The 16255-nt window shown below is 36.1% G+C and overlaps 1 protein-coding gene across 3 annotated transcripts in view; it reads left to right on the top strand.

The window, feature by feature from the left end:
- The window catches only part of PHF14 (PHD finger protein 14), a 159422-nt gene that overhangs the window by 122143 nt on the left and 21024 nt on the right, over positions 1-16255 (top strand). Inside the window, exons 18-19 of one of the 3 annotated variants that reach the window (XM_064411201.1) lie at positions 3101-3214; positions 4844-4926. The exons of 1 other annotated variant lie outside the window; for it this stretch is intronic. In XM_064411201.1, coding sequence (XP_064267271.1) covers positions 3101-3214; positions 4844-4915 — 186 coding nt within the window. In that variant the 3' untranslated portion in view covers positions 4916-4926. The remainder of the gene's footprint in view (positions 1-3100; positions 3215-4843; positions 4927-16255) is intronic. One more of the 3 variants, XM_064411191.1, reaches the window with a different exon arrangement.

Raw genomic sequence — 16255 nt, forward strand, 5'->3', positions numbered from 1 at the left:
GAAAAAAATTTATTACTGAGAATTTATAATTTATTTCTTTATAATGCACTTACATTTTCACAAAGTATTTCTACATTTTAAGGAAGCTGGAAGTACCATTTAGTAACTTTTCCCCATATTTTTAAATTAATATAACTAAATACTGTGATCCATTATAAAGCTATGTATTGATCTGTCTGACTTGAAAATGCAGATTTGTGATTTTTCATGTGTAGTTTAGAAAATATAATAATGAGTAAATGAAGTGGGAAGGGCTTAAGCACCAGAAAAGACATGTACCAAAATAGTTACTGTAATTATATGTCCATAAACCACCACGTCCATCACTGCTATAGCTGAGGCTGACAGATCAATGATAATGCCATTGTCATTGTTTCCATCATGAAGGACCTTGAAAAAATAATAAAGTGACTTTAGAACAGTAAATTTTAATACTTTTTGAAGTATATTTTTCCTTTTAACCCCTCCCTGGTAAAAATACTGATGCAGGTCAGTGGTAGTGGTTTCTTGCCTTTCCAAGTGTAAATGATAATACTTTCTCCAGTTGTTCTGCTTGCCGGAGTACAAGTACCAGGATTTCTAGCCAAAACTGTTGCTCACTTAGCCACCTACTCATAACACACCTGGGAGCAGCTCTGTAAAAGTTCTCATTTGCACCTTGCAGCATTTTTATTGTGGTACCATCCATGAAAGGATCTCATTCCACTTACTGAATATGTCTCTATCTGAAAGCTGTATTTCACATAGAGTCAAACTAGTTCAGAACAGCATAGATTGCCTGTGTTGCATATTTAGATTGCAGAATAGTCTGGATTGGAAGGGACTCACGAGGATCATCAAGTTCAGCTCTTTAAGTGAGTGGCCCATACTGGGATCAAACCTAGGATCTTGGCATTATTAGCACCATGCTCTGACCAACTAGCAACGTGAAAAGAGATTATAAAACCAGAGCAATTGGAAAGGGAGGCATATTTGCTTGGATTTGTTTTTGAATAATAAAGTAAATTAGGCTTCCATCCATCTTTCTAAAAATAGAAGTATTAAATTAGCCAGCTGGTTCTTAGGAGAAGGATAGCCAAGCTGCTGGAAAAGAAGATGCTCAAGATTTGATACAAAAAAGAATCCTTGGACCTGTTGAGACAAAGGAATGTAACAGGAATGTAAGCTTACCAAATTGCAGTTGCTCAGATAATTTTTGAAAAACACTGTTTATTACTTGAAAAAAGCAAGCAACTGTAAATGGTTGCCACCATTATCTGGCCACAGGTAATAGCAGCATAACAAAAGCTTGTTCAGGTACAAAATACAAGCAGAATTCAAGGAGAAAAATCACTGAACCAACAGATTCAGACAAGTGTATAATTTTCTTCCAGCAGATGTGTTTGTTACTTTTGTTTTTGTAAGAAGCGCAGAAGAGCTTCTGGAAACATATTGAGCTGATAAATGGCATTGATTTAACTTTTTCAAGGAGAAAACAGTACTGTTCTGTACTCAGAGTGAGCTCATGGCTATTTGAGTAAACAAGAAAAAATGTCCTCCTCATCATAGTTCACTGAGACCAAACTGAGGTGGCCTTTGAGAGAGAAGATTTTTGCCTGTACAAGTCCAGGGAAACCAGTGAACTGTCAGGATGAACATGATGTAAATTTCCTTTTGATGGCACATATAGCATGGGGACAATCAGACTTTTATTATCAGAATGCTAGAGATGTTTCTCCTTGCAGCTCACTCTGTTTGGCTGATAGTCTTCAAAGATATCTCATTTTTTCTTTTGTTCCACAGATCCAGCATTATGCCCATAAAATTGTTCAGTGCAATGGCAGTTGGATTTCACTGTTAACATTTTAATCGATGGTATTCTTTAGTCTTCACTAAAAGCTATTTTTTTTCCTAAAATATCTTCCTCAAATTTTAAAGTGTCATGTCACAAAATGGCCCAGAGCACCCTTTTTTGAAGTCACAGAGAGGTGATGCAATGAGAATGTTGTAAAACATCTTAATTAGAAATATTTAAGCACAGAAGTATTTTTTCCACTTTATAGTCTTTGGGAACTTCCTCCATGTGTTAATTCTTTTGCAGTATCAGGTCTCACCAGATGTGATTCTCTGTGTGATTCAGTAATGCTTGTTGGACCGGTGCTCACTTTTTCCCTTTCCATGCAATGGGCTAAACTGCAATTGCTGAATATTATCATTATGAAATTTTAATTTACTTCTTACAGGTTGTTATGTTTGAAAACTTAATAATGAGCTCTGCAGCTTGCAGTTTCCAAAAGTATAATCTTGATTTCACTGCAATTAGTGAATGTAAAAAGAAAGTGATATATCAAAAGCACATACTCTGCTTGCTAAGTGATGACATCTAAAATACCTTCTGTAATGAGCATTATGACAAGCACAGTAGAGATTGTACTGACTAGTGAATTTTTTCTCTGCATTAAAATGTCTCAGTCTATGCTGTTATCAAAGCCTCTGTGTGAAGCAGTGAAGGTATTAAAGTCGCTTTTATTTTGAATTATTAAGTCATGTTTCCTGGCAAAATCAAGGCAATTTGGAAAATAGAATGTAAATTACTTAAGAATTTTTATTTATTTTACTGTAATGTTAAATTTACTAAAAGATAGCAAACTCTACTAACTTATTTAACTTTACCAGGTTGTGTGCTATACTGGTTTGCAGTGACAGGTAAAATACATTTGTTGGGGGTTGTTCTAGCATGGCCCAGCTGTTTTGCAGAAGCATCCTCCTGCCATAAATGGACAAAATGTAATAATCCCTTCCTTGCAGTTCAGGAGCAGGGGTAGGTATGGGTAAAAAACCATGCTGATTCAGAACTTAGCAATTCTGAAATGCTGTAACTGCTTAAAAAGCCTTAAAATGCTCTAATGAAGAAAATACTATTATTTCAAGAGAAAATATGTGACATGTTTTTTACTCGGGCAAAAGAAGTTGCCCAGAATAAAAAGAGTAGAGTTTCAGACCTCAAGTGTTTTTTATTTTTCTCACTGTGCTTAAAGCACAGTTCCTCTGGAAATTCTCATTTTTTGGCGTGCCACATCAACACGCTGCTGAGGGGTCTGTTTGTGTCTGTTGCCCTCAGGACTCCGAGCCGTCAAATGAGGTGGTCTCAGAGGCCCCAGGTAACGTGGTACCCTCTACCTCAAGAAGTAGCTCTGAAGAGCTGGTATCGGTGGCACAGAAACGTCCAGAAGAGGTAGGACATTCTGTGTCTGTTTTTTTCCAAGATTAACTGTTGGGGAATACACATTTACCTCTGTTTTTCATGCCTAGTGTTGTACTACTAATAACAGAGACTTTTTAAAGCTACAGCTCAGTCTTATACTCCCATATAAACAGCATGCAAGACTAAGGTAAAACTCAGGACTATTGTTAATGGTACCTACAAGTATACTCCATAATATATGCTACTTTTTAAATACTGTTTCTTACTGTCAGTAATTAGGATTTTTTTTTAATCGTTCCTGTCTGTCATGCCTTGACAGTAACAGGAGATTCTGTTAGATTCTGGCTAAATAAACTTCATTGCACAGAAGAGTCAGAAGTAGAATATGTACATAGGTATGTAGGTAGAAAAAAACTTTTATCATCCTTCACAAAATTTCAATATGTCTTACTTCTGTCTTGTGTGAAGGAAAGACTCTTTCTGAGATTGGGCCTTTCTTTGTTCTCTTGGTTTCAAAAAGTGGTGTAGTGTGGTCATAAGTTCATACTTTCTGTTGCTGTAAGCAAAGGTGCTTGTAAGGTAGTTCCGTAGGGCAGCCAATGACTTAGGGTGTTTTCTGTGCATCCCTGTCATTGTACACTATAGCTGCAGGAGAGGTTGTCTGTAGAATTCAGACTCATAACTTCATTTCATGGTGGCAGTCATCGTCCCAGAGAACCATTATTATCCCTAAATTAACCTTTCCTGTGAGATGCAAGTTTTTCCTTTGTAGTAGCTTAACACTTAATCTTGGCTTATTCAAACAGTTTAGTTGGTATTATTACTATTCAAAATATATCAAGTACCAGGTATATAAAGACTAGTCTTTGCTGGGTTTATTTCTGAGATTTCTTTTGACTTTAATTTTCACAGGAAAGGAGAGTATGAAGTGCTAGTCATAGGAAATACAATGCCATTTATTAGTTTAGTGCAGCCTTTAGAGAAATATCTTGATTTCTCTGATAGTCTTGTCACTTTGCCTGAAGAAGAGGGAAGGTGCACAGTGTGAAGCCAGCAGAATTCTTGTTTCCTGGAATAAGACCAAGTAGATTCACTTATTTTGGGATATCGCTGCATATTCCAAGATAGAAAGTCAGGTTATCACATCTAAGCAGTCCTGAAGCTAGAGTAGTACAAGCTTTTAGTAATACTTTTTTATGTATTCCTGTGTAGCAGAGGGACCTCTAGACTGTGGAGAGATGTGGGATCTGCCTCTTAATTGTCAGCTTTGTCAACTTACTTCACTCCACTGGAGAAATTAAAATTGAAAGCACAGATAATGTTTAAAAATAAAAAGAGAGGAAAAGTCTTGCAGAAAGAGGAATGAAACATGGTTAGTTAGTAAAAGGTGACTAAGAGGAGGATGAGTATACAGTTTTTGCTTTGGTGGAATAAAAGCAGCTTAGCTGTGAGGAAGAGGAAACTTCTGAGAATCAAAAGATGGAAGTACACCATTCAAATTTTTCAAAAAGTTCAATAATAGCTCATGTGGAAGCTGTTTTACTGAATGTGGGGTCATGTGGTTTATAAGGGACTGAGACCTTCTCCAATCATATGTACTGCAGTTTGTACAAAAGAGAGAGAGGTGAGTCAGAAAGAGTTTTGTGGTTGGATTTGCAGGGAACCTTGAGAGGGGAGCACCAGTATGCTGAATTTGCAAATTCAGAACCCACCATGAAACAAACCATCTAAGTTACTCATGGGTAAGTCAGCATGATAAACAAACATTTGTGAATTACACCCTAAAACTCAGGTCCAAAAAGTGTTTGCAGAGCTTGGATTAAAGTAATGCCTTTTTATTTTTAATTTTGTTTGAAGTCTTCTGGTACTTTTTTCAGTATCTGTTTAATGAGCTAATAAGTGGAATTGACTACTGACTGGTGCATTATTTGTGTAATTTATGTCTCAAATGCAGCTGTGGTATAGAGAAATATGAGAAAAGAGTAAAGCAGGCAAGGTGCCTAACAACAAAGGGTTTCAGGAAGGTGGAGAAGATTTGTGAAGGTGGTGGAAAGTGCTGTTCAAAAAGTCTTGGGCTTGCAAATGTGAGGACACACAACTTCTAGTAGGAGAAAGTATGGAAAATCCCACAAGCTGCTACATTAATTTGAATAAAACACTTTTCTTCCTGCTTACAATTTGATTTTCTCTCAGATAGGACAGTCTAAATCTAACACTCGGTTACTTGTGTCATCAATAGGATGATATTTGTGGGATGTAATTTGATCACTCAGATGAGGTTTTGTTTTGCCTTTCTAGTCATTCCTCCTAATAGAAATGATGGCTGAATATGGAGTTCTCCTCAACAGGAAGGCACAATGTCATCCACTCCTCCTACTGCTGCCCTTCCTCCCAGCCACTTTTGGTGCTCTAAAGTTAGATTTAATTCTGTGTTGGATCAGGACAGTGTCCAGCTATGGGGGCATAGGACAAAAGCCACTGCAGAAATAATTAGCATGTTGAGTGTTTAGATCTAGACAACTGTGAATTTTTTGTGAATTGCACAGGTGTCCTGAATCATCTCCTAGTGATTCAGGAAAGTGTGTGTATTCATCAGTGTATTTCACATGCAGAAACCTTTTGAGTTATGAAGTAACTGAACTGACTTTAAAATTAGAAAGATATTTTACTGTTTCTTTCCAAAAGCTGTGGAAGCCTCTATAAAATTTAAGTTGTATAGATTTTAATGTTTGAATAATTTTAATTAGTGTCCATCCTAAAATAAGGATGTGATTGATAACTTAATATGATATATATTTCTTGGAGGTTTTTAAGAATTGGATTTGAAAAGTGGCATTGAAAGAAGACTTCAGTGCATTTGGAAGGAGATAGATGTGTCTCATCCTAATTTCAGTGTAATTTTGTTAGGCCTTCCAAGCAGTTTATATAGTTGCAGCAGATTTCCTCCAATAATAATGCTTAAGGTAGTATTTTTGTTCCCACAAGACTTCCAAAATTCAAAACTACATCACTGTTACATTAGTATTCTCTTTTTGCTCTGATGCTACACATTCTTTACCATGAATAGATGAAAGGAAATTCTCTGGATGTTGTGATTATTTAAGATGCAGAGCTTTTAAAATGTTTCAAAAGTACAAATACACTTGCTTGAATAACACTTCAATTGTTCAATAAGGTTGAAAGGCTGGTGTATCAGCTTTCATGACCCTTATTCTGTTTTCTCTGCTTCACTTTGCATATGGCAGTTGCATTGGTACATATATTTCAGTTGGTTTTTGATGGATATAAAGAAATGCTGAAGAAAGTGGAGATTTGTTGCTGAAGTAATTTTACTTTGCCTTTTTCATGTGTCTAAAGAGCAAGATGGGTGGGCTTTGTCTTCTTGATATCATTTCTCATAAGCAGCACTTTACTCCATGGGGAATGATGGTGTCAGTGATTTGTTATCTAAGTAAGAAAATGCTAGTTTTGACAGTTCCCTTAAATGTAGGTCTCATAAGAGGCATATTCTCTTGTTTAATTAGAAGTAAAATAGAAGTACATGAGTTATGTGTATTAATTTCCTTTGCCAATCCTGTGGCAAATTAATTAGTCATGTTTAATAGTGTAAGCCTAGAGGCTAACAGCTGATCTTTGTGAATGTCTGCATTGCCTGAACACTACAGATACAGAGGAAAAGCTGTCCTATCCTTTCTCTTGGATAGAAAAATGAATTCAACAACCAACAAACCCCTATAAAAGAAAAAAGAAAGCTCATATAAATCATAGAGCACTTCAGGGTAAAATATAAATGATGTGTTCATAGTATATGAACTTGAATAGCTAATGTGTCTGTGGTGCTTTTTGGGTGCTGATTCAAACTATAAAAGCTGTGCAAATCGTTGTGGTTCTTAGCTAAAGAAGGATTAAGATAGGTACCCTCTAACCTGTTTCTGAACTATTAGACATTCAGTGCTTCCAGTTTATCTGGATAGAGCATAGACATTTTTCATAAGTAAGGTAAGGTATAGTGATTTGTTTGATAGAAAAAGATGTGTCACACAAGTAATCTGCCATTAGTTATAAGTATGGTACAAGCATCCTAAAAGGATTGTAGAATTCAGTTTTAACTGCATTATTTCCTATACAAGGGAAGGAAATGTTGCTTGATTTCTGTTAATACAATTGGCAGCTTGTTTCTTGATTTATCCTCCTTCCTTGATCTTGGGCTAAAACCTTTCCCAACAAGTCCCTTTGGCATTTTAAGTTAGTACAAAAGGATTTTTTTTTGACCCAAAGCTATAATTTCATCAGCAATGTGTTCAGTCCATCCTTACAGTATTTTATGGCACTGAGGTTTTTACTTTTTAAACAAAGTATGATCTAACATGTTCTGAAATGATTGAATTGAAAGTAATTCCATAGGAAAGTTTGTAATAATGCTCATGTGATAATTTTTTCCATCTGCTGTTATTAGACTATTAAATAACTGAATTTCCATCACTGGCATAATTAATTTCAGGAAATTATTGTCATGAAGAATAAGTACCATCAAGAAGTAGAGAGATGATTTGCACTCTTAAAGAACACAAGAATGTATTACATAAAATATATTTGTATATCTATCTGTATGTATAAATGCACAGCTCTTATGCTTATGAAAAGCCTGTGCATTCTTTTCTAAATTCCATAGGCCTAACCATGTGTTCCCTCTATTCTGTGTAGCTGCTGGCTTGAATGCATTTATTAGAAAATTTGTGTCAGACAGTTGTTGCTCTAAATGCATTCTTTCTAATTGCTAATTTTAAAAAAGATCTAGTGGCTGACATAGGGTGAGTTGGACTCATATTTAGTCTTGACCCCAAATTTATTTTTTTTTAACTTCTGAAGAACTTCCCCACTCAGAAAAATAATTGTAAATGTCCATGCTGTATGGACCTAACAGTCTGTTTCTCTTCGAAAAATAATAAGTGATAACTTACTAGTTATTTTTTATATCAATAGTGATACTGGAATGTGATTTTGTACTCTGAACCTGCTGCTATACTGAGATCTGCAAACAAGCAAAACACTACCAAAAAAAAAAAAAACAACCAAAAAAAACCAAAACAAGAAACAAACAAAAAAAAACCCAAACAAACAAAAAAAACCCCAAAAAACAAAAAACCAAACACCATGGCATACTTTAACAAAGAGAAGAAAATATATTGGATAATCTGTGTCATCCATATCCTGGTAGACACAGGATGGATCCCTCCAGTGCATTTCTTAGTACTTCTTTCTGATTTTAAAGCTTCTGAGCAGTGGTGGTTTTCATACTTCTGGGGTCTTTTCCTTTATGCTGCTTCACAATAAACGTTCTGAAGGTGTTTATTGCATAATGTTTATTGCACTCCTCCTCTTTGTTTTCTCTGAGTGATAGCAGAAGAGTTGCAGCAGATTACAAACCTGGGATTGAAATGCATTTCAAATATTTTCTGGATCTAAGTCAGAGTCATTGTAAAAAAGACTGATAGTTGGTTCCTTGTGGAATTACTTTTGGGTGATTTGGCCCATAATCCAACTCTTCTTGTCATAGTGTGTCTTCCAGTCATCAGACTCATTTATCAAACAAGGGAGTTGAGTCACCTTTTCAGATAATTTGGCACTCAAGAGATTTGTTTGATTTTACTTTTCATGCTTCTACAAGTAATTATTATTGTTGCTGTAGTTCCCATTAATATTTCAGAACAAAAGTGGTAAGCCACATGCCTAAAGAGCCTTAGAGTCTAACTGTGTTAAAAGTGAATTAATAATGAACTGAGAAAAGGAACATAATACCTTTGACTACTGAAGTGGTTCCTCCATAAAATAAACTGGAAAATACAGTTAAGCATGTAAATGCTCTGGAGTTAGGCATTCATATTTTCCTGCTAATCTCCTCACATGACTGTTTTATGTAATCTTCTTAATAACCAAATATAAAGGTTGCAAGATGGCTAGAAAATGCTGTCATGCAGTTTTGCTTTTGAAGTCAAAATTTATTTATGTATATTTAAGCTGTAAATGGCCTTATGAAATGAGGGTTCTTCATAGAAGAACATTATTAATTTTAAAAATGAATTAGATCTGTTCAAAATTTCCACAAATCCAAGACTTTTTTTATTTAACCTTTTCACAGTCTCTGCCCTTCTTTAAAGTACATTCAGTCCTATATCATCTGTTACTCAGGAAGGTATTTAATACATGAGTGGGCATCATTTGCATTATACAAGAAGATTAACTTTACAAGCTCTGCTATTAATCTGAGTAGCTCTACATATTGACCTATGAAAGAACATAATTAAGTTAGCTTAATTAAGTTAGTTAATTGTTACACTCTGATGAACTTACTATTGAGAGGAAATTAAAGGCAAATAGAAAATGGCATTCATTGGTTTGAAATCATGTTTTAAAGGGTTTCACAAAGATACTTTATATATAGATGATGGAAATATCTATTGTGTAATAAGCAAAGCAGTTGCCATTAAAATGCCTGCAGTTTTCTCATTTACTGCCTGACATTCATCCATATTTCTAAAAGAGATTTTAAAAGCGTGCTAAAAATTTAGAAAATAGCTGTTGTGAGGTTTTTTTCCCCAATACCCAAAAAGTTGAATTCAGGAATCCTGTCTACACATGGACTACAGAGAAAAGCACACCATCTTCATTAAGTTCATTAAGTGTTATAATCTGATACTGAAGTCTCCTTTGGGGCAGAGAAAAGAATTGAAAGACCCCTCAGGGCAGCAAGCAATACCCCATCATGTGTACATTCTCACACATCAGCATAAGAATGTCTTTCTCATGCAGTGATAAAGGGGAAAGGAGAGATACTCCTGGAATTTACTCTGTGGGCTGCATTTCTGTTGTCAGGAGTGCCTGCAAGTTCACTACAGGAAAACATTGAGGGTTTCAGCACAGATCCTGTGCATGGATACACCCTCCACATGACTCCAACATCTGGGATGCATTCATCAGTCTTGATAAGCACTGATAGGTACCCTGGAGATCATCAATTCCAAGTAGATGCAATTAATAAACAGTAAGAAAAAATGGCCAAACATGCAAAAATGTGCTACAGTGAATGCTGCCAAATGAGCAGTTTATTAATCTGTGAGATTCATTAATATTACAGTGGCTTTATTTTGAAATTATTTTCTGTGAAAGATTACTAGTTCTCTCTTCCTTTTTTTTTTTTTAATTTGCCAGGTCTGTACATTTTCTGGATGGCATTCTCAAAGATTTTAGGATTTATGCTTTCTTTCTGTTGTAAAAATTAGTATTTTAACTCAAGTGAAAACAGTATTTTCCCTGAGGTGTTATTCTTTGGCATTTCCAGATCACATGAAAGGGTCATTGATCTGTGGATATATTCTCTGGAAAAATAGCAGCATTGAAAGCAGGAAGGCAGTGGCATTTAGAATCACTTGTGTACAAATTTGTATTCATATTCTGAAGACAGATAAGTTTGAATTGCATTCCTACAAAGAGAAAAAAGCATTTCCTTAAATAATGCTTAATTCTTTTTTATTAAAAAAAATCTGAAACAATTTTTTGAATTGATAGGAGAGGAAGAAGCAATTAAATTATAACTACTGTATATTTTATGAGACACATTGTTTTTCTTTAACAGTCTCTACAAAATAATTAATTTTTGTAAATTCAATTTGGAATTTAACATGTTGTTACATTTGCCCCCTTTAAAATGTTATTGGAGCTTTAAACAACTTGTTATATTCTAAGAGGAAAGAACAGCTTTGTATTCAGCTTCAATTGCGTGCTTTAAATCATAATTTATTATTTTAATGCAGGAATAGAGTGGAAAATTGATTGGAAAATTATAATTAAGCAAGCTTTAGGTGGGAAAATAGGAAGTTCAAGTTTAGGGCTGTTTCCCTCCTGCTGAGGATTTTGATGGTTGTACTGATATTAGTGAGCTTCAGTGTACCTTTGTGCACTATCTGGTCAGCTTTGGCTGTGTTGCTTTGAGATATCCACGATGTGGCATGGTGCAATGTCACGTAAGCCACTGTTGTCATTTCCAGTGAGACCTGTGTGATACACAATGGAAGCTCTTTCCTGGAGAAAATTAAGTGTAGTTTCTCTCTTCAGTATATTATGGTCACACTCTTAATGTTCTGGTTTTTGTTTCTTTCCTGAGGGATTTGTTCTCTTCTCTCTTACCCGTAATGTTTAAGTGAAAAATTAGGCTGATACATTCTTTAGTCTTTGCATGCAGTGTAGGTATTAGGGCTCACACTGCACTACATGAACAATACAGTGATCCTATGTTAGATGATAAATAATATCGGAAATGTTCTATTTTAATACGATAGGTTAAAAATATCATTAGAATCCTTTTAAGTTATTACAGGCTAGATTTGAGATAATGAAGCTTGAACAAAATCAAAGATTCCAATGTCATCCTTAAGGCAGTGAAGATAAGCAGAGGTCAGTCAGTAGTCATTAATAACGTGGGTTATATAGATTTTCTGTACCCAGTTGCTTTGGGGTTATCTCTAAACTGCAGTGCAATCCCAGTAGTGTCCCAATGCTGCTCTGCCAAACTATTGTTACTTTACATTTCTCTCACTGTTAAATGGAAAATTTAGACACTGAAGAGTTCATCTTGCCTAAATATTTCAGCACAGTAGGATCAGTGATTCATTATTTGTTAGAGTACATCTGTTTGCTATTAGTGTATATTTTTGTGATAGTCATATATACATGAATCTACCTGAATTTGCAGTATTTTAAAACTAAATTTGTATTAACTTCAAGCATATATTTTCTCAAGACAGTCAAGTAGAGTAACACACACTATTATCTTTAATAGCTGTCATTGACCTGCTAAATCTTTTTTAAATGAACAGTTTTCCTATAATTAATTTGTAATTTTTAAGTATGGCTATATAGCTATCATAGTTTCCCAAAACCTCTAGATGACCTGGAATACCCAGAACTACATATTCTATACTCTATGCTGTAGCTGTGGTCTTTGTTTTACTTAGAAACTGAAGGTGTTCCTGAAAAGATAGTTGAATTCAGAGAGACTTAGTGTGTGATAAGGAGTGGTATCTTGGGGAAGCTGATTTCCCATTAGCCAATCCTAGGGTGTTTTACTCTGGTAATATTCTTGTTTAAGTGATTGGAACCACCACAGGAAAATAGCACACACCTCCTGTCAATTAAGGTACTTCTTTGTCAATAGAATAATGTCAGAATAATGACTGCTTTATATTATTCTGTAGTTCTGCATATGCACAATAAAGATGGAGGTATGCCTACTGCATGACTTAGCTGGCTAAAGCTATTTGCTTAAAACTCCATAGATTCTGCCAGTGCTTACCGAGGCAGATACTTGCAGAGGACTTCCCAGGGCACCTGGAAGGGGCTTTAACCCAGGGGTGTGAGATGGGCTCTGCAATTCAGTGGCCACCACACCGAGCCCACACTGCTGATGAAAGGGCAGTCTGTGTTCACAGACTGCCTGCTGCTCTTGTTGGACCAGCAGATGAGTGAGCTGGGTCAGTGGGCTGCTCTGGCAGACCATGGAGTGATGTCCATTGTCCACGGGGGTGAAGGACATGCATAGCTGGGGACCATGAGCTCCCTCGTCAGTGTCAGCATATGCAGCTCATTGGTCCATGGCTGATGCTGAGATTGTGTTGTGATTTGGGTGCTCTGGAAAAAATAAATTAAAATAATATTTAAAATACTCACTAGTGTTTCTGGATTTACTGTATTAGCCAGTTTTTCTGTACTTACCCATTCAAAAGAAGCACTTTTTCCTATTTAACAGCCATATTCCAGTTTACTCCTCAAGAGCAGGCTTGTCATATTTGGGTTGTTTAGGAGATTGACTAAAATCAAGATCTAACATTGTAACTAATGAAAATCCTCATTGTTCCTGCAATTTAGAATCAATTTTTGCCTGTAAGGTGATTAGTTACAAAATTTAGATTCCTATTTGGTGTCAAGAACCACAAGGACTGGAATTCACACAATGTGATCGTGCATCTGCTTGCATCCTTGTGAAGTGTTTTTGTGATAGTTATCAGAAGAAATCTTTTCAGACTATTACTGGGCAGAGGCACATCCACACTTTGCTTGCTGGAAAACTACCAGTGCTGATTTGGATTCATCAAGATACAGGGAACCATGTCCTGCTCTTGGTCACAACAGCCCAGTGCAGTGGTACAGGCTGGGTGCAGAGAGGCTGGAAAACTGCCCAGCAAAAAAGAGTCTCAGGGTGCTGGTGACAGCAGTTGGATGAGCCAACAGAGTGCCCAGGTGGCCAAGAAGGCCACTGACATCCTGGATTTTAACAGGGTTATGGTGCCCAGCAGGACCAGGAGAATGACTGTCCCCCTGTACTTGGCACTGGTGAGGCCGCACCTCGAGTCCTGTGTCCAGTTTTGGGCCTCTCACTGCAAGAAAGACACTGAGGTGCTGGAGGGTGTCCAGATAAGGCAATGGAATTGGGAAGGGTCTGGAGCACAAGTCTTGGGAGGAGCAGCAAAGGAGCTGGGAGTGTTTAGTCTAGAGAAAAGGAAGCTTGGGGGGACCTTAACACTTTCTACAACCATGTGAATGGAGGCTGCACTGAGGTGGGGGTCAGTCACTTCTCACAGGTAACAAGGGACAGGACCAGAAGTGGCCTCAAGTTGTGCAGGGGAGGTTTAGATAGGGTGTTAGGAAAAAATGTCCTGAAAGGACATTTGAAATGTCCTCAGGGAAATAACTGAGTCACCATTCCTGGAGATATTTAAAAGACATAGTTCTTTTATTTAGGGGGACATGGTTTACTGGTGAACTTGGCATTGGCAGGGCAGTGGTTGGGCTTAGGGATCTTAGAGATTTTTTCCACTTAAATGATTCCATAATTCCATGATTCAGAGTTCAAATCTGTTATTATAACCTAGAATTGTAGAGAATTCTATCTGAAAGCAGAAAAAAATTCAAGTAGCAGCTTCTAATCTTTGAGAGACTTATAATCAAAATTCCAAAATGAGCTGCCAATGGAGGAGGTTGCCTTAAATCTGTACAACTGACAATAGAACCATTGCCTGTATATTTTCCAATCCTTTGACTGTACTTGCCTACAGTTTCCCCAAAATTTTCAGTAGACTTTTTGTCCACTACCTATAGGCACTAGCTATAGGTAAATTCAGTTAATCCAATATTGGTCACATAGGGTCATGAGGGTATTATGAAAATAAATGTCCAGAGTGTGGGAGCATAAACACAGGCCTTAAGAAGTGTAAGCCCATTACAGAAGTGTAAAAAATCAGTCAAAAGAAAGGTGTAGTTGTTTTTATATATCTCTGAATCTGGGAGATGTAATGTTCAAAATGGAAGTCAAGATACTAAGTGAATGAAAAAAGACAACATAAGGGAAGGAGCAGAGATTTTTAAGTCATTTTAGATGCTTATTTTTATTCTCATTTTCTGACAGTCTTTATATATTTAGCTCTGGGAAAAAAATCTCAGTAAGTCAGCATTTAAAAACAGATTCACCCACAGAATATAATTTGTGTGCATGTGTGCATGCTGTGCAAACTTTTAGATGTTTTTTCTGCAAAATGTTGCTTGTTTTAACAGTCTCTTTGTGGTTTCAAGGGTGATATTTGAATTGGGAATTGAGGCAAAGATGATGGTTTTGTTCAGTGTGTAGATAATCCTAAAGTCACCATTTTTCATATTGTAGCCTGATAAGCAGCAGAGTAAAAATAACCCAATTTTGAAGTCATGGTGTTACTTGAGAAAGCTTTTAGTGTCTGCAGAGGCACCAAGGTATTCAAAAAGGGGAAGCACATTAAAACCTTACCAAAAAAGTAAATCCAATTACCCTGTTACTGTAGGAAAGATGAAGTAGAGGAAACTTCCTTCTTCACCTCAAGCATGACTGCAAGATTTCTCTTATGCCGTGGAGTGAAATACATTTATCCCCCCATTCCTGCCTCATGCAAGATGTCATGCAAGAGCTCTAAGAACTCAGAGAAAATTTGAAACCAACATTTATTTCATTTTATCTCAAATCAAAAGGTGGAAGAACTTGGTGTGGTGTTCTTTAAAATACTATTCCTAAAGCTTATATTTTTTGTATTCTTCATATGATACTAAGTGTTTCAGTGTTTCAGTACTACTTTAAAGTACTTGTATATAATAATATTTAATTTTCAAAACATATATGGGTAAATTTGATTTGTGCATGCCTTCATTGTGCAGTCTTCTGTGGGGCCATTGTATGTGGCAAGAAACTGGACTAGGGAAATACTTGCTGCTATCCATTGTAGCTCCTCATTTCTTTATGTCACAACTTAACCTGCCGATGCTCAAGTGTAGTGATGAAGCCAAGAAACAGGGCCAAAAATTAAAACTTTTCAGATGCAGTATTGCAGATGCGCTGCACTGATTCCAGGCTGGGTTTTTTCAGCTAAGTTAGCATCTATGAATTGTGATTTCTGGTTCACTGTTTAATACAAGCATAGCACTTTGAGAAAATGTTTTAGCCAATTTTCCAGAGTATTATAGCTTTAGAACTTCCTTATTTTTTATTTCCTGAATAAATAATACTTTCTTTTCATTTAGATCAATATGTATTGAATTTAATAAGCACAGGGTTTCAGCGTTGTGGTCTGTGAAGCTCCCATAACACAGATTAGCAAATAATTCTGTGAAATTAAATATACTTTCTTTGTGGCAATCTTACCCCAAAACTTGTAATTTTGGGTATTTTTAGCTCCATAATTTGTATCATGAGTGCATTTCAGTGTTGCAGTCAGGGCTGTATGGTTAAAATCAGTGAATCAAAAAGAAAATAAATCAATTACCTCAAGGAGCTTTCATTTCTAGTATCAAACTAGACATTATGGATCAAAAAAAAAAAAGTTTTTTTCATTATTTTTACTGCATGTGGCAAGAGTTTGGACTTAATAGGAGAAATCTGGTTTTTCTTAAAGGGAAGACTGTTCATAAGGTTGATAATATTTTGTTAAACATTTGGAAATTTCACATTCTTTTCCTTCAGTGTTTATTGTTGAGCAGGTTATTATAGCCTCTACTTCT

This window comes from Passer domesticus, chromosome 1 (genome assembly GCF_036417665.1).
Source record: "Passer domesticus isolate bPasDom1 chromosome 1, bPasDom1.hap1, whole genome shotgun sequence".
In the NCBI taxonomy this organism is placed as follows: Eukaryota; Metazoa; Chordata; class Aves; order Passeriformes; family Passeridae; genus Passer; species Passer domesticus.